At 42.5% G+C, this 25,913-nt stretch overlaps 2 protein-coding genes across 4 annotated transcripts in view; one reads left to right on the forward strand and one right to left on the reverse strand.

The window, feature by feature from the left end:
- Window positions 1-16,604, reverse strand: part of LOC149333416 (uncharacterized) — a 185,846-nt gene extending 169,242 nt beyond the window's left edge. For both annotated transcript variants that reach the window (XM_089558667.1, XM_089558666.1), the window contains exons 1-2: window positions 16,482-16,604; window positions 15,944-16,367 (exon numbers count right to left, since the gene is read on the reverse strand). In XM_089558667.1, the coding sequence (XP_089414793.1) occupies window positions 15,944-16,013 (70 nt within the window). In that variant the 5' untranslated portion in view covers window positions 16,014-16,367; window positions 16,482-16,604. The remainder of the gene's footprint in view (window positions 1-15,943; window positions 16,368-16,481) is intronic.
- On the forward strand, window positions 268-22,637 carry LOC149333419 (epoxide hydrolase 4-like). 2 transcript variants are annotated; one of them, XM_089558668.1, is made up of 7 exons: window positions 268-496; window positions 2,191-2,213; window positions 3,140-3,276; window positions 17,357-17,469; window positions 18,475-18,652; window positions 20,177-20,313; window positions 22,219-22,637. In XM_089558668.1, the coding sequence occupies exons 1-7, from the start codon at window positions 304-306 to the stop codon at window positions 22,635-22,637; spliced, it is 1,200 nt and encodes a 399-aa protein (XP_089414794.1). In that variant the 5' UTR covers window positions 268-303. The 2 variants fall into 2 exon arrangements, with proteins under 2 accessions (XP_089414794.1, XP_089414795.1); XM_089558669.1 differs by lacking the exon at window positions 2,191-2,213 and having other exon boundaries at window positions 268-492.
- The last annotated feature ends 3,276 nt before the right edge of the window (window positions 22,638-25,913 follow it).

Below are 25,913 nucleotides of genomic sequence, written 5' to 3' on the forward strand. Positions count from 1 at the left end.
GCAAAATGCAAAAGCTCCCAGGAGCTTTGTGATGTTGCCGCATGTTAAAGAGGCGCAGGCAATTCAAATTAATTAAGAGGCCTCCCATATATAGCACCTCCGTCTGACTTCTCTTGTTTTATTCATCCCCTCTCTCCTCAGGGCGCGATTCAGGAGCACACTCACAACGTCATAATGGCTACCCATTTATTTTTCGAAAAACGTTTCCATTTAAATTTGCCAACAATCCAGCAAAATAGGTGACATTTTCTTTTTTTCCAGAGACAGTATACACAGAAGGCTTGAAGACTCATTTGCATCACAATGGTGCCGCCAGCACTTGGAAAGCTGATTGTACTTGCTATAGGAACGAGCATGTGGATTTGGATGCAGTCGTATGTGAAGATACAAGTAGCGCTGCATGGAGAAGGAATACTTACACCGAAAACACGCCCCGAACCATCTGAGTTTTGTAACGAGAGCTTAGGACGTCATAATTTTGTCAACATATCGGTAAGTGACTCTCATGTGGCTCACTGAACCCCTTACATAATGCCAAGTGCCGAGCTACCGTAAGCCTCATGCGCAGCCACTGTGTAGACATGTGGAAATCGCGTTCGATTTGGCAACAATGGGCAGTGAGCTTGCAATCCGGTTGCCGCCTGTCATGGTGGGCAGGTAGTGATGACGTCACAAGGTCACGCGACCTCTCTCCACCTCCTCAGTGAATTTCATTACAGAGAAGCCGTAATTTCTTTTGTGAAACGTCAACCTAAGTACTGTCGCGTAAAAAAGATGCAGAATGATAATTGCAAAAGCACACATCAAGTAAAATTTATACAGCCTTGCACGTTGAGAATGGTGCTTTCGAAATTAAAAACAAAAAATCAGGGGCGATCAATTAGATTGTTGCGAAGAAAATGAGATGACGAACTTCTTTCACTCGCCAATCTGTTCCAGTTCTTGTTGAATTTCAATTCGGAGTCCATTTTTTTACACAGCCATTTTTTCCGATCCCGACTACGCAAGTAGGCGAAATGTTTGAGATTGTTGGATCGCAGCTAGTCCTCATACCGCTATCGGCAAGTACTCCAAGTACTTGCAAGCAATCCCGCCAGCCTCATTTTACCAGATAGCTCTACGGGAGGCTATCTGTTTTGTACGGAGGCCTGTTTTGTACCGAGTCGATTTCTTCTTTGTCATTTTCATTTTTGCTGAGTCATTCTTCGTGCAGCGCGTTTCTTTCCGACAAATGGAGAAGAAATGGGGAGAGGGTACTGTCGGCTTGCAGCAGGTGGTGAGAGCAAAATTGGCTTCACACAGAAGCCATCGCCGCCAGACAGTTTTTGTAGTTCATGGCCCCGTCTTAATTCTTACGCATTAAAAAACGGTCCATTCTGTGTTGCCATTCATTACCTGGACACTCCGCTTTCAATATTCCCGAGTTTAGCGATACCTCATCAGTATCGCATGAGACCGTCCGAGACGCAGTGAAAATGTCGATTTTGTAGGCACCTTTTAGAGCGGTGACTTATATTAAGTTAAGGAGTGTTCGGCATGGTGCGCCGCGTCCCACAAGGTACACTGTTTTCATCTTCATCATAATATTCAGCCTGACTACGCCCACTGCGGGGCAAAGGCCTCTTTCATGTCTCCAATTAACCCTGTCCTTTGCCAGCTGCGGCCCCCGTATCCCCACAAACTTCTTAATCTCAACCGCCCACCTAACCGAAATAAGCAGTAAGCTTACGGCGGTCAGTTTTCAAGTGCTGCACGGAAGAGATGCCGATAGCGTGCCCTGGAATATAAGCAACATTTATAAATGCTCACGTTTGGGCGCACAAAACGATCGTTTCATTTCATTTATTTCTTCCTTAAAGGCCCGAGGGCATAACATAAGGAGGGGAAGCATCCTAATATAAAACTATTAAGCACTGCAATGTGACACTTTAAGGTCATGCAAAAACAAAATAAATCAGTCATCAAGTACATCATTACTCTCTTGAGTTATTGCAATATTAAGTTTGACCGTAACATGCAACCTCAGAATTTATTTTCAGTTTAATAAGTTATTTATCGATGCAATTATTTATCAACTTATATTTTTATAGTATTAAATCCAGCACCGCACGAGTATTGCTGCAGGAGAAGATTGCCGAAAAATGCGGCTAAAATGAGCTGTGCACAAAACACTGCGCAGAGCAAGCACAGCTGGAAAAAGCAAGGGAATGAAAGTAATATACTCACGGGCCCTGTAGTATAATTATTCACAACACAGTAAACTGAGAAGTACTTTATCGCGTAAAGCGCCAGGCCAGCCAAAAAAAGAACAAAAGCAGAATTATATGCATCTATGACAAATTCGAAGCTATGAAGGACAGAAGACATCATTGTGACAATGCTTTTCAATAACTTTCCCCTTGGGAAAACGTCGTTGGGGTGGTAAAATGTACAGGTTCATATTTCTTCCTCTGAGACCAGAGTAAAATCTGTAAAAAGTTCTAATCTTGAGGCTAATCGGCAGTGTGTTGGTGTTTCGCAAGCGATGTTTTCTTCGATACCTCCGAAACAAACCTCAAAGCACACCTTTGTGTGTATTAAAATTTTTTTGTAAGACAAGAGGTTTGAGGTTCCCGTGCCGTGCAAGCGTATTCAAGTATTGGACGAACATTTGTTATGTAACTGTGTTCTTTTATTCTTTTGGAGGCTTTACAAAGATTACATCTCATGAGCTTAAGCGTTCAATATGTTTTTAAGCAAGTATTCAATATGCCTCTTTCATTTTAAGTTTTCTCAAAAATCGAACACAAGATATTTGTGCTTTTAAGATTCTCAGGATGTAGTCCAACCTAATCATAGATTGATCTCACCGGAAGACGGTTACGAGTGTTATGACGAGAGCAGACATTTATCACTGTTCAGTGGCGTGCCCTACTTTAACTACAAACCATTACTTGCGAAAGGACAGAAGCTTATAGAAGTGAAGTTTCGGCGCACGATATTTCGCTCTCAAAAAAAAAAGTACTGGAGCCGCGGCTATTGACTTGCGCATCGTGCCTACTATGCGGACAAAATAAAACATATGTGCTTCATTTCAGAAAAAAACAAGGTCATAGTATTGTACAAGGCTATGCATGACTGCTTTTTTATTTTTGTTTAGGGCATCCAATTTCATTATGTGAAGAAAGGTTGCAGCAAAGCCAAAGGGCACAACACCACGATCCTTTTGTTACATGGTTTCTTGGACTTTTGGTATATCTGGAACAGGCAGATACCTACCCTTGCGAAGGAATTTTGGTCAGTACCCTCCTTGCATGGTACTTTCGAAATGAAAATGTTTCAGAATGCGCGATGCTTCTGCATCATAACAACACACCAGTGGCAATAAGAATAACATCTGCTTTGCAATTCTATTCTAGAAAACTTTCTCAGTATGCACTCAGAGGCTGAATGAAAGTGGACATTGGCAAAGTAAAAAAAATATTCTGTGTCACTCAGCGAAACGCTTTTCGAAATATTTTTCGGAGTCAAATCAATTCAATTCAATTTATTTTCTTTCCATGGAAAAAAGGAGCTGAGGCAAAAGGCTGACTTGCCTCACGAAGGCCTCAACACCTACGCAGAGTTGGAAATGAAGTGGCAAAAAAATATGTGAAAAAATATTAGTTGTTATACAAGTTCGGAAAAGAACAGGACGTATTCGCTGATTGTAACACAATAATGCACAAAACAATTTGCAACACAAAGTTTTCTATATGAAGTTCACAAAACAGACAACACAAATAAGATTTACTTATCATAATACATAATCACCTAACAAAGTAGCGTAATTCATAGATTACACGTAAGGAAATTTCGAGTGAAATATTATGAAAATTTAATGTCACTACTTATTAAGTAAGGCTTAAGGTTTTTATTGGACCATAATGTGGAAGAATTGGAGTCAATATGCGACTTCACTGGGTGAAACACTCATCAATGTGGAAGGCATTTTTAGAACTCCGTTAGCCGCCGCGGTGGCTCAGCGGTTATGGTGCTCGGCTGCTGACCCGAAAGACGCGGGTTCGATTCCGGCTGCGGCGGCTGGAATTTCTTTGGAGGAGAAATTCTAGAGGCCCGTGTACTGTGCGATGTCAGTGCACGTTAAAGAACCCCAGGTGGTCGAAATTTCCGGAGCCCTTCACTGCGGTGTCTCTCATAGCCTGAGTCGCTTTGGGACGTTAAACCCCATAAACCAAACCAAACCAGAACTCCGTTAGCCTAAGGATGACGTGACACGCAGGACAGCTGCCAAACCACAGCACGATCGCCTCGCTTTCTCGACATGCATTTGATAGCGCTAGATTAAATACCAACAAACTTGTCCACAAACCTTTTCTCTTTAGCCTAAGCTGGCGTACTAGATTTCTTGGCACAATCAAACGCAAAAACTGGCAACTAACAGAATAACAGTAAAAGTGCACAGATTGATTGCGATTGAATCCAAATTGCACATGAAGTTATCAGATTTGGACATGCAAAATAAAAGCCGAACGTGTAAAAAATGCCCCACCTATTTCTGGAACTGACTAACATCAATGCCTCTGATCAACACTCCTCACAAAAATGAAGCTAAACACCCTCAAAAAAGCAAAAAAAAAAGCGAAGTTCAAGATGCTTACATTACGTTTTTCAAGAAGCGCTATTTTTCTCCCTACTGTCCTATTTTCTTTCCGTAGAGGAATGCATGGAACAACAGGCAGGTTCCGCCGGATTTCTAACCTACGCCCCTTGGGTGGGCTACCAAAAGCATCAGTAGCGCTATTACATGTTGGCTATTGGCACAAAACATGTCCACCTCTTTCTAGGAGGCATACCTACTATCAAAACTTTCGTCTACGTAGAGCGTGGGCTTCAAGACAATAAAGCAGCCCGCAGGAAGAAATTGAATAATGGTACAGAAACGCAGGATAGGCGCAGCATTAACCACAGAAAAAAGAAGGCCGCTGCATCGACTACACAAAAGGTAGTGGAAGAGGACGTGAAAACCGAAAAGTAGTCGCTGGTGTAGTAGCAGTCGTAGTAGTCCGAGTAGTAGGCTTAACCGATGGGTGCATTGCCGTGAGGACCACTCGCAGGGTGATTGCCGTGTGTGCAGGGGGATGTGGCGAGAGCGTAAGAGGGAGCAGTCGGTGGGTGGTTACCAAGGGAACCATCCGGGGGATATTACTCTGGAATAAGGAGCTGCAACCATGGCAGGAAGAGGGTACGGCGAAAGCGTGGGAACGCGAAACCACCATGTGGTTACCGCAGGAGTTAACACGAAGGTGGTTACCTTGAAAGGAGGACGATGTGGCGAGAGCAGAGGAACCGGCAAGCAGAGGACGGTTACCTTGAAGGTAAAGAGTTGTGGTAGGAACATAAAAAAGCGCAGCCGGAGGATTGTTACCACAGAAGGAGGAAGGTATGCCTAGAGAGTAAAGCGCAAGGAGACCGAGCTTGCCATGGGAAGCAACCGGAGGTTAGTTACCCCGGAAGCAGGACGAAGAGTATGTGAAGGGAGGAAGAATGTAACATGGCTCATTTGGGGTGGCTACTGTGAAATGCGCCACCAAAGAGAGGGTCATCTGTGGTGTCGCGCGCCTAGAAAGTCGAAAAACTAGTATGTGCGGAGAACTAAACTGACCACTAAAGAACTAGACAGACGAAGTCGCTGTCGTGTTCTGCGCCTCAACGTATCGTGAAATATATTTATTTATTATTTATTTATTGAATGGGCAATACATGGTACTGCCCGTGGGGCAGGACAAAAGGAGTTAATTGTCTCCTGACGAGGTCCTGGCCCCACTGGGCACAACAGCAGCGGTTACAAAATACAATTCCGGTTACAAAATACATGGAGACAGTACACATACAATTGGATACAGCAGTCATCACCGTACAAAAATGCACATGGAGCAAGTTCAAAACGAAAAACACATATTGTTAACACTTTGTACACAAATATAGAAACGAGAACACAATAAGTTTGCAATTAGAAATCATTATTCGTACATGTTTGGCAAGCTGTTTGGAGTGAAAAGAAGTTGTATTCTGCGCTTGAAAGTTCTCAGACTTCTACATAATTTTGCGATCTCGAGAATGTCTGTGTAATTATTACATAGTTTCATAATTTGATGATCAATTGTCTGTTTAGCATAATTTGTCCTTGGTTTTTCTATGACAATGAAAGTCCTACGCAAATTGTGGCCAGTATCTCTATTTAGGTAATGACTAACAAATCTACTGTAATTGCTTGATACTTCAGAGAATACGTAGGCAGATAATTTCTGTGTGTATATTTCGTGAAAAGGTCGGATATTTTTTGTTCTCATTAAGGTTACAGGGTGTACATTTTCTTTATATAATGTTCTAATCGCCCTTCGCTGCAGTGCAGATAATCTATCATTATCGGTCTTAATTCCAGTTCCCCATATTAAAGCACAGTAATTAAAGTGTGAGTGTACAAGTGAAAAATAAAGCTGTTTTTTGAGCCTGGCAGGGACGAGATTTCGAAGGCGGCATAACATTCCAATAGATCTGGCTACTTTCATTCTTATATTTTCTACATGATAGGACCATGACAAGTTCGACTGAAATGTAACACCTAGAAAGGAATGACAATCTACGCGCTCAAGCAATGCATCATTAAAGTTCAGGTTTAGGTTGAAGACATTGGGTTTATTTTTTGAAGAAAATATCATATATTTTGTTTTCTTTGTATTTATTTGAAGCTTGTTTGTTAATACCCATAAACTAAGCTCATGCAGCCATGCGTTTGACGTCGCCTCAAGTTCCTCAAGGCTCTCTCCGGAAAAAAATACACTTGTGTCGTAAGCATACAGCAACACTTCTCCCGCTGACGAAATGTTAACGATGTCATTGATGTACAGAACGAATAACAGCGGCCCGAGTATAGAGCCCTGAGCAACGCCGTATTTAATGTTACCTTTCCCCGATGCAATGCCGTGTATGGATGTGAACTGGGACCTCTCATGCAGATAACTGCGTATAAGACTTTGTGTGATGCCTCTAAAGCCATATGCTTCAAGCTTGTTGAACAAGATATGGTGCTGTATAGAATCGAATGCCTTCCGAAAATCTAAGTAAATTCCAACTGTAAATAACTTAGCTTCAATATTCCGAATGATTTTGTCCTTAATGCGCAGCAGCGCAGTTTCTGTTGATTTTCCTTTTTGAAATTCATACTGCTGTTCGACAACAACTTTCTTTGACAATAAAAAGGTACTAAATCGTTTATATAGGATACGCTCTGCAACTTTGGAGAACAGTGATAAGACTGAGATTGGTCTGTAATTGTTTAACTCATTGTATTTACCACCTTTGTGTATTAAAGTAACACGAGCAATTTTTAATCTTTGTGGAAAAACACCAAGGGATAACATTTGATTGTAAATATGGGTTAGGGGCTTTGCGATAACACTAGCAACTGCTTTAATCGGTAGGGCTTTAATATCATCTTCGCCAGCTGCGGATTTGTTGTCAAGGGAACTTAACAGAGAAATAACTTCATCTTCAGAAGTAGGAGCAAGAAATACACTGTCATTTACGACATCGTTAATATAATATAAAGGGCTGCACTCTGGTTGGTTATCGGGAATGGTCATTGGAGCTCCGACATTTATGAAATAATCATTAAACAGACCGGCTAACGATTCGCGAGAATATATTTTTCCATTTATTTGTAATTCAGATGGTAAGTCTGCTGTAGGAGCATTGGTCAACTCGCGAAAAACTTTCCACGCTCTGCTGCTATTTCGCGCTAAGTTCTCAAGTTTATGTTGAAAAAACGCGAATTTGGCTTTTTTAAAATCTGAATTTAACCTGTTCCTGAAGCGTTTAAATTCATGCAGTGTTTCAATGTCACGTGTTTTTAGAAACAGACTAAACATATTTTCCTTCTGCTTGATGCGCTTATAAAGATCCTTAGTTATCCATGGTTTCCGGGCTTTTTTGTACTGAAGCACAGTTGATAAAGGGAAGGCAGCATTATAGCAGTGTTGTAGTGTGGAAATGAATGCATCGTATGACTGAGAGGGATCACTTTCAGAGTACACATTTACCCATTGTGAGCTAGCAACTAAAGACGTGAAAAAACTGACACTCTGGTGATTAATATGTCTTCTAGTGTATTTTATACTTTGAAAATTTTCATCTATTGGAAGGGCTGAAAATATAGATAGATGGTCGCTAATATCAGAACAAAGGACACCGGACAAAGTTATATCCTTTGGAATGTTTGTAAAACACAGGTCAATCAACGTGTTTGAGTGTGCAGTTACTCTAGTGGCCTCGGTAATTAGGTTTTCACAATTATTTGCAAGCATAACTTCGAGAAGTTGACATTTCGGTTGTTCAGCTGAAAACAGGTCAACATTGAAATCGCCGACAACAACTACATGCCATTTTTTGGCATTTGCAAGAACCAGCAGTGTTTCCACAAAACTAAGAAATTTATCAAGGATGCCATGGGGAGGGCGGTAAACTGCAAGAACGAGTACATTACGGGACACAATTGCGACTGTTTCAAAATCATTGTTCACGCATGTGAAATCTTGCAAACATTCAAACAGATGATGCTGCCGAACATAAATGGAAACGCCCCCACCGCGTCTTTCCGAGCGATAAACAGAAACGTGTCTATAATCACAAAAACTGAGTACCTCTGAGCTATCAGAATACCAAGTTTCTGTAAAAACCAAGAAATCAAAAGCACATGCAATAAGAGAAAGATATGTTTCGATTTCCACATGTTTGTTCCGGAGGCTTCTCGCGTTCATATGAAAGACAGCAACGTGCTTCCTACGCAACCAGTTTTCACTGTTATACAGTCTGTTAAAGGATTCAGTCGTGTAAGTGGCCATGATTTGATTTGGATGCCGCACTGTGCATGAACTGAACGCTAGACAATTTGTTCGAGGTCATCTTCGTTTGAGATCCTGACAGCAGTTGCACCAGGGCATTTGCGCACGAAGACTCGCCCTTCTGAAATCCAAACGTACTGATACCCATTTTCTTTCGCTTTACGTTTGGCGAGCCAGCGCAGACGCTTGTTGGTTGCCGTCAGGTTGTCAAAGAATATGACTCCAGGTTTCTTAGTCTGCAACTGCTTCCTTCTTTCAAACCATTTTGATCTGAGAGCTCGCGACACAAATCTGACAATTACTACATCTGGCCTGCCGGGTTTAGAGGGCAGTCTGTGCAATCCTTCAATGTCATCTTTAGACAGTTCTGCGATCTCAAGGTGCTGAGCTATTTTATTTACTTCTTCCAAGAGGTCCTCATCTTCTTGTGGCTTAAGACCGTGGATTTCGATGTTTTGCCTTCGACTGTATTGCTCTAGATCGTTTATTTGTTGTTTTAGTCCGCGCACAGTTTCCAGTTCTGGGGAACTTTCCATAGCCTCTACCCGTCGACACAGGTCGCTAATTTCCTGGTCGTGCCTGTTTTGTGTGGTTCTTATGTCGTCATAAGTATCCGACAAATGCTGGACGGATTTCTCGATACTTGCAACAGTTTCCTGCAAGTTCATCAGTTTATCCAATTTAGCTTCGAGTGCCGGAATTAGGGACAGCTTTCTGTTGATTTCTGCCAGCTCTGCCTGTATATTTTCAGACGGATTTTGTGTTTCATGTTCGCTTCCAGAAGGCTTGCAAGATGAGCATTTTTGTTTTTTTCTAGTTGAATCTTTCATTTGTCGAAAGGACCGTTCTGATATGTCACTGCACTTTCCAAGATGGAACTGCAAGTCACATTCAGAACATATCATCATCAAGTCGTCTTTATCAAAGACTTCATGGCAGGACGAGCACTTATGAGGCATAACGCACTTTTAGGAAGTGACGGCCCAAAAACCGAACAAGAAAAGACGCCAAGGGCAGCAGCAGCAGCAGTAGCTTATTTGGACTAATAGGAAATGAAATGAGGCGAAGTTTTTCACAAACCTGCAATGAATTGCGGGATGCGTTTAGGCACAGGAACGTTGGACCATGCTTCCGCTACCGTTGCTGCCCAAGAAGTGAAGACATCGGGATCCGGGTCGTTGCTTTTGTAGACGGGACTGGATGACGATTTGTTCACGTGGTCCTCGATGTAGCGGTGGCAACAGCGGTGATCACGTTGGACAACGTTGTTCGTCCGGAATACTTGCACGGCGGCGCTATCTGCAATGAATTGCGGGATGCGTTTAGGCACAGGAACGTTGGACCATGCTTCCGCTACCGCTGCTGCCCAAGAAGTGAAGACATCGGGATCCGGGTCGTTGCTTTTGTAGACGGGACTGGATGACGATTTGTTCACGTGGTCCTCGATGTAGCGGTGGTAACAGCGGTGATCACGTTGGACAACGTTGTTCGTCCGGAATACTTGCACGGCGGCGCTATCTGCAATGAATTGCGGGATGCGTTTAGGCACAGGAACGTTGGACCATGCTTCCGCTACCGCTGCTGCCCAAGAAGTACCTTAACAGATGTCCGTGAATCTCACGTTACACGGTGTTAACCGTCCTGCTAATGTTTTGTTACTTTTGCTTTTCTTAGTGGACTGGCACTGCTTGGCGTATTTTCTCATTTTAGACACACTTACGCGCATACGTACGTAGAGTAAGCCAGGCCGAAGGCCTTTATGGTGAAAACATTTAGGTCAAATGCCTTTAGCACGTACGTGCCTTCTGTGCCCACATAACCAGTGCCCCTGAACGGCATTCCGCGCTTAGCCATGCTAAACCATAGGCTATTTAAGTAGTTTTCCTGAAACTAGTATTTCTTTGGGACTGCCAAAAAACAACTCTGAAACCTACACAACGAACGTGAACAACAACTGTGTCCCTTGGTTTCTGTGGCTGTTGGCTTCTATAATATTTATAACGAGCCCCTCATTCCCATTTCCCTTGTTTGCATAATTGCTTAGCGAGGGCCTCGGTACTGGCAGCCTTGACGCCATAGGCAGAATAGGAGGGTTCTCACACAGCTTCCACCCTCGCCGTTCGATGACGTTCTACGTCACATCAGCGGTAACTCAGGACGTGCTACGTCCGCCGCTTAAGAACGTGGGTGGCGCTGGTGAACACTCCCAAGGTTAGGTTATTTGTAAACATAAATACCCCCGAAAGCAGAAGAATTGACAGCCGTCGCCGTAGCTGAGCGGTAGAGCACCGGACGCGTAATTCGGAGGTCGTGGGTTCGGATCCCACCGGCGACATGTGGTTGTTTTTTCTTCTGCTTTTCTATTCAATTAGCTTTAAGCGATAACATATGCAGTAATATTCTAAATTGATCAACACCGCAAAAGAAATAAATTAATTCAAAAAATGCCCCTGTGTCCCTTGGTTTCTGTGGCTGTTGGCTTCTCTAATATTTATAACGAGCCCCTCATTCCCCTTCCCTTGTTTGCTTAACTGGAGATTAAGTACTTTTCAGACCCACCTCAAAAATCTGGAGCAAGTTTCCGCTTCAAGTACATCATAGTAAACATATTTTACACACACTTTAAGCTTTGCTCATTTTGTATTCCGAGGTCACAAAACTTTGAATACTATACAGGTTTCATGGTTTTTTGCCGCCAATAAAAACACAAAGTCTGAGGCCAAAACAAAATCACCGAACAGTTCGGGCTTTCAAGACGAAGACTGTGCGGCATATACAAAACTACCAAATGCATACTCGAGGAAAAGTAAAATTGGTTTTGAGAGTTGGTTTTCGAGCAAAAGAAATGGAGCACTAACTGTTTAACATATATAGATGGACGGCAGAACCACGCCGTAAGAGAAGGGAAGAAGAAGGGAGTGAAAGAAGAAAGGAAGAGAGGGGTGCCGTTTCCTGAAATAATTTCGACCACCTGTGGATGTTTAATGTCACTGACATCGCAGAGCACCCGGGCGCCTTTTGAAGGTTTGAAGGTTTGAAGGTTTATTTCCGCAACTAGGTGTTGCGAGGACAGCCAGGGAAAAAGCTGTATAGACAGCTTGAGAGGTCCTGGCTTCCTCTTACAGTGCAGCATTGACGGCGGCGGAATAGGACATCAAACAAATAGTAAGAAAAAACTCGTATGTTCTGTACATAGAATGACACATGTACGTTCAGTAAGCAGTACATTCTGCTTGTAAAAGAAAAAAGAACTATATTAGGTCAAAGAGACTATAAAGGCAAACACAGGGAGGAGAAAATAAAGGACAGCAGAACTGACAGGTGCACTCAAAATGGTAATAGCAAGAAAAAAAAGAGCTACACGAATATTTGGGGCAATTCTTTCAGAGAAATATTGGAGACATCAAGATTCTTGTGGTAGTACAACTGGTTCAGAAGTGTCGGTAAGGTATGCTGCAACATTTGTTTGCCATAGTTTGTACGGCATTTCTTAACATTCCAAGGCTCTGCTGCGCGGGTATCATACACAGTTCTGCTTTGCTCTAACCTAGCAAGTGTAAGTAAGAAGTCATCATTTTTCATTATGGCGAGTTTATATTTATAGCACAGCCTATAGTTATACATGGATTTCATTGGAATAACGTTGTGTCGGTGGAAAAGGCTCGCAGTGTGGAAGAAATACGGCACTTTACATGCAATGCGTATAATACGTTTTTGTAAGAGAGTGAGTTTGTTAATATTTTCAGCTGTTGTTGTTGCCCACACCATATATCCGTAGCTGGCTATGGAAGAGAACAAAGAGTGATAAAGTAACATGTTGACTGACGTAGGAAAATTAAAGCAATGGCGGCGCATGATACCAACTGTTCTAGAAAGTTTCTGAACGACGTAATTAATATGGTCATTCCACGACATATCTGCTGCAAAGTAAACGCCCAGAGTTTTCACAGACTGCACAAATTCTATTCTGGTATTGTTTAATTCAATTAGAGGAAGTTCAAAGTGTTTGTGACGTGGGTGGAACATGACGGCTGCAGTTTTACTAACGTTAATTCTTAAGTGATTATCAGCAGTCCAAGTATTTATTTCTTTTAAGGTTTTATTAGCTCGATTTGCGAGATCAGCCGTTGAAGTACCCGAAAAAAACAGACTAGTGTCATCTGCATAAATTATGTACTTAGCAGTGCTATCGATGCGAACAATATCATTAATATAAAGAACAAAAAGAAACGGACCCAAAATGCTCCCTTGCGGAACGCCAGAAGCTACCGCTTTCAACTGGGAGCATTCACCGGCAATACTAACAAACTGAGATCTATGTCGCAAATATGAGGAAATCAGCATATGGGCTATGCCTCTAATACCGTAGTGGTCTAATTTTTTAAGCAGCACAGAGTGATTAACAAGGTCAAACGCCTTTGAAAAATCTAAAAATAAACCAAGTACCATGTTTTTGGATTCAAAATGTTTTAGTATGAATTCTTTCTGAGCAAGGAGAGCTAACTCAGTCGATCTATTTTTACGAAACCCATATTGAGCGGTAGTGATAATGTTACATCTTTCAGTGAAGGAGGATAGCCGTTTAAGAATAACTTTTTCGAGGCCTTTGGAAAACACAGGTAAGATTGATATCGGGCGATAGTTTCCCATTTCATTTTTGTTTCCTTTTTTATACACTACTGTGACTTTTGCCCTTTGCATAAGACGCGGAAAAACACCGGAAACTAAGGATAGGTTGAAGATATGGGCGAGGGAAGGTGCAAGAATGTCGATAGTAAATTTTATGGGCTGTATCTGAAAACCTGACACATCTGTAGCTTTACTATTATTAAGCGCTAAAAATTCTGTAATTACTTCATTTACTGTAACCGGTGTTAAAAATATTGTTTCACTATTTCTGGCACTCATATAGGAAAGATTTACGTCGCCGCTTGATGTGTCAGCAAAGGAAAGAAAGTAGTCATTAAAGGCATCTGCTAGATCAGAACCTTTTAATTCAATGCCTTCATGATTAATTTTTGTGGTCAGTTCGGAAGAATTACTGAAGATAGATTTTAAAACCTTCCAAACTTTTTCAGATTGTCTACCAGTTGAATTAAATCGGTTATAAATATATTGCTTTTTAGCGACGCGAAGTTGCTTTGTAACGAAGTTCCGAAATTTTTTGAATGTTTTCAGTGCTTCAGGACATCTACTTTGTAAAAACACTCTGTAAAGTTTATCGCGTTTTCTTATCAACTGCAACATGTCTTTGTCGACCCATGGTTTCTTACATTTCTTTGACTGGGAGAATTTCTTAAGTGGAAAGGAAGGATTATAAATGTCAGTAACAATCTCTAAAAATTCTTCGTATGCTTCATCAGGGTCGCTTTCCTCAAAAACATGTTCCCAGTTAACAATAGATAAGCGTTCCTTGAACTCGCATAACGTGTGATGATTTATAACTCGATAAAATGACATTTGGTCGGGTTGTCGTTGAGAAATCGGAGCAAGATTGACAGATATGAATATTGGTATGTGATCACTCAGAGCATAAGCAATGGTGCCTGACTTCAAGCTTTCTGTTTTGGAGTTTGTTATGAAAAGATCTAAAAGTGTTTCTGATTCTGTCGTAATCCGTGTAGGTGACATGATGACATTTTCACAGGAGTGGACGTTAAGTAAAGTATTGAACTCGATTGTTGTGTTATTGTTGGCCAGCATGTCAATGTTGAAATCGCCACCTAAAATTAACTGATATTGGTTCATGTTAACAAATTCTAGGAATGAATCAAGAAATAAAAAGAGCTCAGCAGAACTGCTACCCGGTGGACGATAGCAGACACAAAATATCCTTGTGCCAGACTTGACTGCCAGGACTTCGTAATGGGGCGTAATACAACAAAATTCAGGCACCATTTCTGATTCCATAATATTCGAAACTAACATTGAAACACCACCTCCCCTTCTTATGGATCGGTTCATATAGAAACATTTGTACGTCGGAATCACATAGACGTCACCTTCACAAGTAAACCACGTTTCAGAAAACATAACAACATTGAAACGAGTTTCCACTTCTCTGAAAAAACAGTCAAGTTCTTCTTGCTTATCTCGACCAGATCTGAGATTAACATGAATACAAGAGCAACAATGAGGATTATCAGGCTTAATGAAACTATTGAGGTCAGAAAGATTAACTAGATCAGTAGAAAGAGCCATTGGAAAAAGAGTGCCGCATATTGCCGCACATTACTGGCTTTACAACTGGTCCAAATCTGCTGGACAATGAATGACAATCGCAGGATCGCGTTGTTTCCTTCTAACGAACACTTTCCCATTCCGGTGCCAAGCGTACTGGTAATCATTCTCACCTGCCCATGCCTTTGCTAAGCGCAACAGCTCACGGCTTTGGCGCGTCATGTTTTCGCTGACTGATACCTCCGAGTGAGCATCTCTTAAAGCTGTACGCTTCTGAAACCACATGTCACGAGTTGAGAGCTTTGAAAACCGCACAATGATCCCGGGCACCTTTCCTGGCTTTGAAGGAAGTCTGTGCACAACATCGACGTCATTCAATGTAAGCTCTGGCAAATCCACAGATTTTGCTACGTTATTTACCTTTTCCATCAGATTCTCATCATTTGTCACCGGTATGCCGTGCACCTCAAGGTTCAGCTTTCTGTTTCGCCACTCAAGGTCGTTCACAGTCATTTTCAATGACTCAACATCATCAGCGTCGACTCTAGTCTCAAGTGCACTAACACGTTTCTTTAAGGTACAGATCTCTTTCTCATGTTTTACCTGTTGTTCAAGTATATCATCGTATTTTTTTGACATTAGTTCAATGGACTTCTTCACTTCATCGACTTGGTCAGGCAGGCCAGCAAGAGCATCAAGTTTTTGACATATGCCGGCTAAACAGCTAGCAAGGTCAGGTTGCGTACTGGGTGTGTCAGAGCTTCCTGCGTTTGTTTTGCGACATTCTGGACATCGCCACGCTTTGCGACCTTTCTCGCCTTTTCCCTTATATGTTGACGCAGATACACCAGAGCAATTGCCGAGATGGTAGGTGTACTCACATTCGGCGCACTTGATGGCGAGTCCGTCATTTGGCAGACATTCTTCGCAGGAAGGGCATGTCCCCGGCATGTTAGCCTTGGTATAGCTTGTGCAACATACAGGTTTAAATTCGGAAAATCTTTCTCCTAACACTACAACTGAGAGCACGGTAGAAAACAAAGGCAGCAACGAGCAACAAGGCAGCAGCGAGCAACACGGCAGCAGCAGCGGTGGTGAAAGAAAAAATGGCAAGTAGAAAAGTAGGTTTTTTACCAACCTGTAAGGCGAAAACAAAGCAGATAAGGGGGCGTCCGATCACCACCGTCGCTGCTGCTCGTGTGACCCGTTTACAGCTCGGCCGGTAGAAGCGCGGTGGCGTAAAAGTCTATGACGTCACACTTAGTGCTGTCTTGAGTCGAGTGCAGCAGGGTTCGTCGTTGAAATCTGCAGATGTAAGTAATTCACGGAAGCTGAGCGTCGGAAGGCACACTGGAATGTCCGCCTTCAGGTCAGAACAAGGCAGCGCACTATGGCAGCAGGCAGTCAGGGGTAACCCACCTGTAAGGCGAAAACAAAGCAGATAAGGGGGCGTCCGATCACCACCGTCGCTGCTGCTCGTGTGACCCGTTTACAGCTCGGCCGGTAGAAGCGCGGTGGCGTAAAAGTCTGTGACGTCACACTTAGTGCTGTCTTGAGTCGAGTGCAGCAGGGTTCGTCGTTGAAATCTGTAAGGCGAAAACAAAGCAGATAAGGGGGCGTCCGATCACCACCGTCGCTGCTGCTCGTGTGACCCGTTTCGCCTCCATTGAAACGCGGCCGCTACGGTTGGGTTCGAACCCGGGTACTCTGGCCCAGTAGACGAGGCCCTTAACAACTGAGCCACCGCGGTCTGAGCCGCCATTGTTCTGTTGTTCAGAATACTATATCATATAGGTATAGAATGCTTCGAGTGCTGATTACAAGCCTATCTTCTGAGTATTCTCAGCGCCTGTAATACGTCAATAAGGGAGGGAAAACTCGTCATTAGGAAAATAAGAGGATGCCAAAGCTAATTGCACCCTACCTTACTTTTATCATACCCTCAGAAATTATGACTGCAGGAACCACATTCGAACGGACTCCATCTACAGCGAGTTGCGGCATGCATGCATAACAACCTCCCTTATCGCGTCACCATTATGGTCTAACCCACGCTGTTTTCCCACCATTTTCGCTGGTGACGATTCGACCAGTGCACTCACAATCCAAAAATAACTTTTCAAAACATTTCACCGTTGTGCGAGTCAACAGCAGTGGGAACGGAAACGGCTTATTAGTTGTACGATGTTTTTGGCAATTAATTCGACAAGAGTTTCATTCTTTCGATGGTGCAAAATTCACGTGCGTGTGTTTCTTTTTGTTAACAATTTTATTGTTTTGTTCACTCTTATTAGTGTCGTTGCACCGGACTTGCGTGGCTACGGGCTCACCACTAAGCCTGCAGACTCAGCCGAATACCTAATGGTGAAATTGATTGAAGATGTGAGAGGAATGATCGATGCTCTGAGTAAGTGCCATGCTTGGACCGTTTCCAGCAGAGCTCATCCTTCTGTTCAATATAATCTTAGTAAATGCGGCATGCATGAAAACAGTTTACCAGCGTCATGTGCCATGCAAACGGTCAACATGAGTCGCATTTAAACGGGCCGACGTTTGCTCAGCTATTAATAGAAATTAATGCAGTAATAAAACTGAGAGCTTTATCTCTGCTAAGCCGAGTATGACATGCTAAAGCACTTAGTTCCCAATTAGCTTGACTATTGCTTAAATATTGGCTTAACTTGCCCTTCAAATTCACTTCACTCTTAAATAGAAATTCCTACAATTGATCTTCAATACAGTTTCTTTTAACCTTTCGTACCACGTGACCTTCCTTCAGCCGCACCGCGTCCAAGTAATTTAATCGTAAAGGTCAAAGTTCAGAGGTAAAAGGTCAGGAGTCAAATGTCGAAGCTTAGAGACCCATGCGCTTTTTCAGGATTTCAAATGAAGTGGTGCTTCCGAACTAAAATCACTGCAAAGGAAACAGAAATACTCAGCAACAACAGAATGATAAGAAAAAGTCAGAAACCTAAGGGTGGCTCTTCAGCAGTGCTTAAGCTAGGGTAAGAAGAAAACAAGTGAGGTGCCCAGCAGCCAATCACTGCTTCCGTCCAGAATGCAAGAAACATCATAAATGTGCAGCATTAATGCAAAAATATTATGTTTACTGCGTACAATTCAGCAAAGCTGCCAGTTATAATTTTTCTGTTGGTCAGTAACACTTTAATTATGCGAAAAAAAAAACAAGTTGTTGCGGGCGGCAAAAGACAAAAGGCATGCTTGCTTGACGAGGTCACTGCCACCGTAACAACGTCACAGCCTACAGCAATATAGAGCAGACAAAAAGTTAGCGGATAAATTATATTTATTGCAGAAAGCCATAAAAAGAGGGTTGCAGAATTTCTCCAAAAAGTGAATGACAAACTGTTCAATAACAGCTCTATAAAATGTGCGTCACTTTCTCCACCAGATGATAAACAGAAGAGAAAGATTGTTCTGGTGGGACATGACTGGGGTGGCATGATCGCCTTCTGCTTCGCCACGCTGTACGAGCACATGATCTACAAGATGGTCATTATCAACGGCATGCATCCAATGGCATTTTCAAAGCAGCTTTTGAGAAGTGTGAGGCAAATGAGGATGTCCTGGTAAGGCCTTGTAACCTTTGCATGCTGCTCATACGAATCGTTCTAAAACTGCGAAGTTGAACCATACTGCTACAACACCAGCCAGGTTCTTAAATTTGGCAATAACCAAAAAGGAGCAGTAGTTTATTTGATTGCCAGATTTACTTGCAAATGGATAGGAGCTAGCTTCATCGGAATGGCAATTACCCCTTTTTTCTTCACATAATTAATTTTGTTCTAATTTCCGATGGTTCCCGTTTTCATTTTCTCCGTCTGCTTTCGGGCAGGCAATGAATATTTCTGCGTACGCACAATACAACTTTATTTTGATGTCAGCGCATTTTTATGATTGCTGTAATTTGTATTAGGCCTGTCAGTTTTCAGTAATGCATCGGTATTTTTCTAAGCTTTCTCCGGAAAAACATGTCTCCGTGCATGCAGCGAGCATAACTTTTTTTTTCACTTTGCAGACTTTTTATTGATTGCAGCTTTCATAGCTCATTTCAGCAGAAAGGGGCTTCAAATTAAAGAAGGTTTTGAAAACCGAGAGGGGACTTATACTGAGCAGTACTACTTCACCGATTCAAAATAGATTTGCAATGAAACAAACAGGCATCAAAGTAAATAATTTTAATTCAGTTTTCTCTCAAATGCGTATGATTATTTGGCTAAATGTGCACAGGCACCAAAATTTTGGTCGTGCTGCTTCCTTGTAATGGCACACGTGGCAATTTATGTTTATATATAACTGCATTTTCTAGCTCATGTTGTATCGACTTTGGTTTCAATAGCCGAAAATTGGATACAACATTAAATTCAGCTTAGGTTCCGTGTCACCTTCAAGAACAGCATCATTACCGCGGCTTAATTATCTGCAGGCCCTGAGAAGGGATGGAATACTTGTATAAAAGACCGAAGTATCAATTATATTGTCTTTTTTATTTTTCACGTGATCTTCAGTAATGTCGATAAAACATAGCCATAAAAAAGGGGGCACGACCGGGAGCACAGTTAGCAGACGGAATACGCACTGACTGGTATTCTCTGACTGAACTTTGACGTCAGCCGAGCTAAGAGATGACAAGAACTTCAATTTTCACGCATTTATCTTAGGCAGACTAATTTCAAGCAGTAGTCTATTAAGACAAATGTCTTGTGCACCATTTCAAAGAAAAAAGCACGTAATGGTAAATTAAGCCACAGCGGACGGTGTTTTGAAACTATCTAATGCATTTCGTGACCTCTCTAACCTGTTACCAGTACACTAAAAAATAGAATAGTTTCATAAATTAAGGTGCACTTGATTAACCCTTGCCTTCAACACCGAAACGCGTTAGGCTAGGGCCGGTTTGGTTAGGTTAGCTCACCGCATGACAGCGATGGAGTGCACGAAACCAAAGCCCACCCTTATGAACACCTCACATTGTCTTCACGCAGAGACCGCTTAACAGTGGTTTCGGCAAACACATTTGTCAGCCGCAAAAGTCTCTTTTTTACGATGTCAAGAAAATGTCTACCCTGCTTTTTTTTTTCATATTTATGCAGGTACATGCTTCCTTTCCGTCACTCCGATATTCCTGAGAAATATCTTATTATGAACGATTTTTCGTTCTTTAATAAGGTGCACAGAGGTTTTACACCACAAGAGGAAGACGCACATAAATATATGTTCACGCCAAATGGTGCGTATGTTGTTATCCTGTATTATTCCCTGAACCACTTAACTAATTTGTGGAAGCTTTCTCTATTAAAAAGCTAAACAATGTTCAGCATCATTTAAGGATGGTCACGTCTTAGTAAAAGCTAATGTTTTCAACAAGACACTGCCAGTATTCCTTGATTTTGGCGCATCCTGGTAGAACGTAGAAAACACATGTGGTTAAGGGCGCGCAAGGACAATTTCATCAGTTGCCTAATTCTTTATAAATATTCTTCGCTGAAAGCACCCAAAGAGCCGATAAAGCAAGCGGCTCCTGCCTACATCAATGCCTACATTTTTTAGAATATGGGCTGACACGATCGCTTGTGTTGTGTGATGCTCTTTTGAAGTCCTATCTCAGCGCTGCCCTCCAGAAGTGAAAATAAAAGATGCTTCTTGCCGATAAAACAAAACATTCTCGTTAATCGTCACATTAGAGTACGCAAATGTTTCACTCTCTTGTGGCCACTTTCCAGATATTCACATATTATCCCATATGCACACATTTTCTACAATTATAGGTGTTTATCAACGATCTGAAAATAGAATGCTGGGGAATTTATCTTTCCCTTAAGATTGAAACAAATTGTCTTCCGACACTGCTTGTATTATGTCTAATGATGTTTTCTTTTCTACCTTATAAAAACCATTTCAGCTTCGTGGTTCTGTGAAATTTTTCGCTCTTTTTGTTTCTTTGTTTTGATGCAGTTTGGTCTTGTTTCAGTGGCTGACACTACTTGTGTTATGTTTGTTTTTATGCATACCCTCCCCCACTGTAATGCCGCTTTTCGCTGTGGGTAAATAAATAAATAAACAAACGGGTGCCGTCTGACTGCCGGATAGACAACAGGGCCTCATTGAATTACTTGACTTCCACGCTGTTTTCTATTATGAGTGGCTAAAACACAGTGTTTCCATTACTCTTCACATTGGCTATGAGAGTGCGAGTAAATATAGCACTCTGAACACAGGATGTCTCCGTCATGCTGCTTCGCCGTCCTGCCCAGATTATTGAAGTTCAGAGCCTGTCTTTACTTTATTCCTTTAAACGCACACAGAAATGGTTATCAAACGAAGTTGCATTACCTGCACGTAAAGGTTGACGAACTGCATGACCCACACAAATCTCATTAGTAAATCCGGTGCTTCGTATTTATTGCCCTGGCGCTTGAAGCCTGCTCTTAACAATAGTGTTAGAAGCAGTAAAAGATACATTTGTCTAGAGCTAGCAGCGACCACCGATGCTGAGCATCACCATCAAGTAGCTAGAAGACCAGATGTGTAGTGGAGTGCATCTGGTGTATGGTTGTAGGTCACGAACGTCATCAGAGGAGTTACGTGAAGAGGAAAGTAATAATAGTTGCACTTTGCCAGTATTCACCTAGGGGGCTATGCTAAGAGGGAACGGAACGGTTTGAAATTAAGTTACGTACAAAGCAGCAAGCAACAGAAAGGAAAATTTTAGGGTTGAAAGAAGACAGAAGAACAGGATAGGGAAGAAACTTCGAGTTAATTACATCCGAGCTCATAATCACGAAATTGCCGTGGGAATGGCAAGGGTATGCAATGAAAGCGGGAGACAAACGGTAGTCCCTCCCAGTAACGGAGTGCACATCAGCAGAAATGGCGAATATGGTAGGAGACAGCAGAAGAGTACATTGCACAAATCATAACAGGAAGCTTGAGGGGGCATGGTAGCGTCGGCTGGTACAAAACAAGGTTGATTGAAAATCAGTGGCAAAGGACTTTGTCCTACTGAGGGCGTAGTCGGGCGATGACCATGACGACGATGATAAGCAAAAGCATTTTAAGCCATCTTATCGAATAGACTCAAAAGCAATGACAAGTGTATTAAGCATTCCTGGTCTTCTGTTTCGAATATATCCAGGTGCGCTGACAGGTGCCGTCAACTACTACCGAGCCTTCAACAACGATAGTGACCAGCTGAAAAGGCTCCCTTATCGTAAAATCAACGTGACCACGCTCATCTTGTGGGGAGAACAGGATGCATTTCTCACTACACCTGTTGCGCAGTACAATAGAGAGTGGCTGAAGACATCAGACGTAGTGTACTATGCGGAGGCAGGCCACTGGCTGCTCAGGGAATGCTCCGAGAAGGTTACTGAACGCATACGCAGTTATGCGAAAGATAACATCCCGACACTACCGTCGAGGAAGAAAATGGAGAACAAGAGACTGAATGAGGGCACTTGTATGGAGTCACGGACGCCAGCAGGAAGCTGGCTGTCAACCGTATTTGCATGGCTTCCACGCGACACCAGTGTTCCCGTGTTCACGGGGGAATAAAGTTTCTTAAGTGGTGGAAGTTCTCTAGATTGCTTTCTATAATCCTTAGTTTGGCTCGGGGTTTTACCATACCAAAGCGACTCAGGCTATGAGGGACGCCGTAGTGGCGGACTCCACCAGGGGTTCTTTTATGTGCACAGACACCGCACTGTACATGGGCCTTCTGCATTTCACCTTCACCGAAATGCGACCGCCTCAATTAGGGTCAAACATGCGTCTTTCGGGTCCGCAGTCAAGCATCACAAGCACTGAGCCACAGCGGCGGCTTGCTTTACATAGTGTGTTTGCTAATATGGTATTGCGGAACTGTGTGAATTTCGACTTGATATCGTTTTGACATTATATAGGACATGTGACTTAAGACACTACTAGGCATGAAATGCTTCGCCTATTTAGTAACGGCAAGAAGAAAGAAAAGCTGCACTTCAGAGAATTCAACGGTATGTTACAGTCGAGTGCACTTTCTGCCATTCTAGGGAGCATTTGACGCCACGAGTTCCCCAAAATACTATCCAGTTACTGACAGCACATAAAAACAACGCTGATTCATTGGGACCTGTGTCTCTTGAGCGAAAAAGTACAATCGCCCAACGCTCAGGTTTTTCCTCTCTACCACTGCGGCCACTGAGCTTGCAAGAGCCCGACAGAAGGTACACTGTACGCCCCAAGAAATTGGGTTATCTGTTTTCTTTTCCAAATGAAGCGATATTTTCTTCTCAAAGCAAATTTATTTAAGAACTCCTTTGTGCTCTGCATGAAGGTACCGGCTACTATACAATTTTTTTTATGACAGAATGAGGCAACAACTTAAGAATGCCTATCCTGTTACGTTTCGGGCGATTCGACGAACGACGAGTTAGCGGCGACACCGAAGGTTGACTGGAATGCCTTTATTCCATCTCGGCAGACGGGCAGACGGCGCAGCGCTCTGCCGTGGCGTTTATATAGCTCACCCAGAACGCCGGCACGCGTCCCACTCAACTCGCCTAGAACGCCGGCACGCGTCCCACTCGGCTGGTCTAGAACGTAACAACTCCTCCCCCTTTTAGGAGTGCACCACATAAACTGAACAAGTTCTTCGCTATTGTGCCAACAGCTCTGAAGAGCTCCCCCACAGTCGAAAGTCGACAATAACGGAGTTCGTGAGTGCAACACGCACCGCTGCTCCATAAAACAGTCATGATGACCAGTTCGGCGCTGTTGAAATCCTGCTTCCGAGATCTGGTGCGGCGGAGTCCACAGACGAAAGCACTAGCACAGCACAGCAGTACACCGTTCCGAGGTCTGGCTGGAGGAGGGGGTTGTAGAACGAGGATAAAATCCCCCACACATCATTGTTACGGCCTCCGTGCCGTTGAAGAGATGTGTACTGCACTGGCGAGGCATCAAGCGTTGCCCCGACGGTGACTTTTTGAACCTCTGGCCGAAGCCGCCGGTGTCCCATTTTTGAAAGAGGCTGATGGCTGGGCAGACGGGGAACAAACAACCAAGCCCCACAGAAGCCGCCGAGGTGCCCAAGATGTCAGTTCTGTTCACCGAAAATACCTTTGTTTGCCTCATTATACTGCCCAAAAGACTTCCTAATTGAATGTATTTAATGTATACTTTTAATCTATTTCTAATGTAATATAATGTATTTAATGTATGTTTTAGTGTATTTTTAATGCGTTATAAATATGCTAAGCGGGCAAAAATGTACTTTTCACGTATTTTAAAGAACGTTCAAAATATTATTCGTAGTATATTTAGAAAGCATTCGTATTGCAGTTTAAGCATAGGGACAAAAAATGCGAAATAAATATGAAATTAATTCAATATGTTTGAAATGCATTTTAAGCACATCCTCTTTTTCGCTAAGGGATGCTTTCGGTAATGATATAGCCTGCTCTCTGAGAATACAGAGAGGGTATAGTTGTTTCAGTATTGTTTTAAATCGTCAAGTAATGCTCCTTTATGAACGCCACAAACTTTTGCTGCATTCATTTTGCTTCGAAAGTTCCCTACTGTAATCAAAATGTTTCAGGTCTGCGCCAGTGAAACTGCAACTATACCACTCACCGTTTTAAGCAGTTTTGCTTTAACTTCATAGGGGCCACAAGCAGAATTAGTTATTATAATTATAATTACGCTCTGCACTTCGTGTCTGTCTGTTAAAGATGTGACGACTACTAAGCGACAATATCTGGCTAAGTAATTTCCGCAGGATACGCGAAGAGGGGCATCTGCAAGCGGAACCTACTACTGTAAACAGCGGTTTCCTGAAGACGTAAGATATCGCCTTCTCAGTGGCACCAAGTTTCTGAAAGCTAACCTTTCTGGTAACTGGTTTTTGTTTCTTATTTCCTTGAAGAATCCCATACCACTCTAGAGTTCTAGGCGGAATTAAGAAATTTATGTATTACACAGACATAGCCCATTTGACGTCTATATTAAGTTTACTGTGCGTCTTTTTATACTTACTGTAACACTATTTAATCTTTGATTCGCATTGCTCCACAGTAATTCTCAGTTTTCGTAGTTGTCTGCCTTTTAGTGATGTTTCAGCAGAACACATGGGTTATAGAGGGACCTAACCTCCGATAATAACGTGTTATAACACTCACCGCAGCAGCTCTCCTCGATTACGATATTCCAGTTAAAATTCGACTCAAAATCAACAACTGATGCACATTGCTCTCACAGTATATTCTGTCAAATTGTTGTTCGGTTGATATAGCTGGCGTATTCCCAGACAGAAAGCAATATTATGAAAAGTGGCCACTTGTGTCGGAGTTCAAACCACCTTTTCACATTACCTTAATCAAAGCTTGTCACACTAGGCTACGAATGTTACATCAGTTGTCACTGCTACTATTGACTACAATGGGCTCGCGGTAATGCGCTGTCAGTCAGACAATTTTTATTTGTTTTTCTTGCGATTACACTTCCTTCTAAAACTGACGAGAAAAAATCGTTCTCGAAAATTAAGCAAAAAGAAAACGAAAGGCGTGCGTGGCGGGCTGCTTGGCTGGCGTATAAGACCGGCTCTGTCTCAACGAACGGTGAACGCACTCACTGGTGTTCATTCATAAAAAAACCGCTGCCATATTTTCATTTCGTATTTTAAGACTCGTGTGTGATTTGCTGCAATTTGCAAACTTATTTTAAAGTAGTTTGATTCTTTGTAATCCAGAAAATAAATTTCGCGCAACAACAGGCAAGCTTATGCTAAAAAACGCATATAAACGCTAGTGTGTATTCGAAAACAGCAGTTTCCAAATGCTTAGTACAAAACGC

Source organism: Amblyomma mixtum, chromosome 8 (assembly GCF_055824585.1).
Source record: "Amblyomma mixtum isolate Tamu chromosome 8, ASM5582458v1, whole genome shotgun sequence".
Classification (NCBI taxonomy): domain Eukaryota; kingdom Metazoa; phylum Arthropoda; class Arachnida; order Ixodida; family Ixodidae; genus Amblyomma; species Amblyomma mixtum.

Bases quoted from the DNA above. Each gene is read 5' to 3' on its own strand.
- LOC149333419 (XM_089558668.1), top strand. From the start codon at position 304: ATGGTGCCGCCAGCACTTGGAAAGCTGATTGTACTTGCTATAGGAACG. The intron at 497-2,190 runs GTGACTCTCATG...GAGCAAGCACAG, and splicing joins TTTTGTCAACATATCGGTAA to CTGGAAAAAGCAAGGGAATG. The intron at 20,314-22,218 runs GTGCGTATGTTG...GAATATATCCAG, and splicing joins ATATATGTTCACGCCAAATG to GTGCGCTGACAGGTGCCGTC.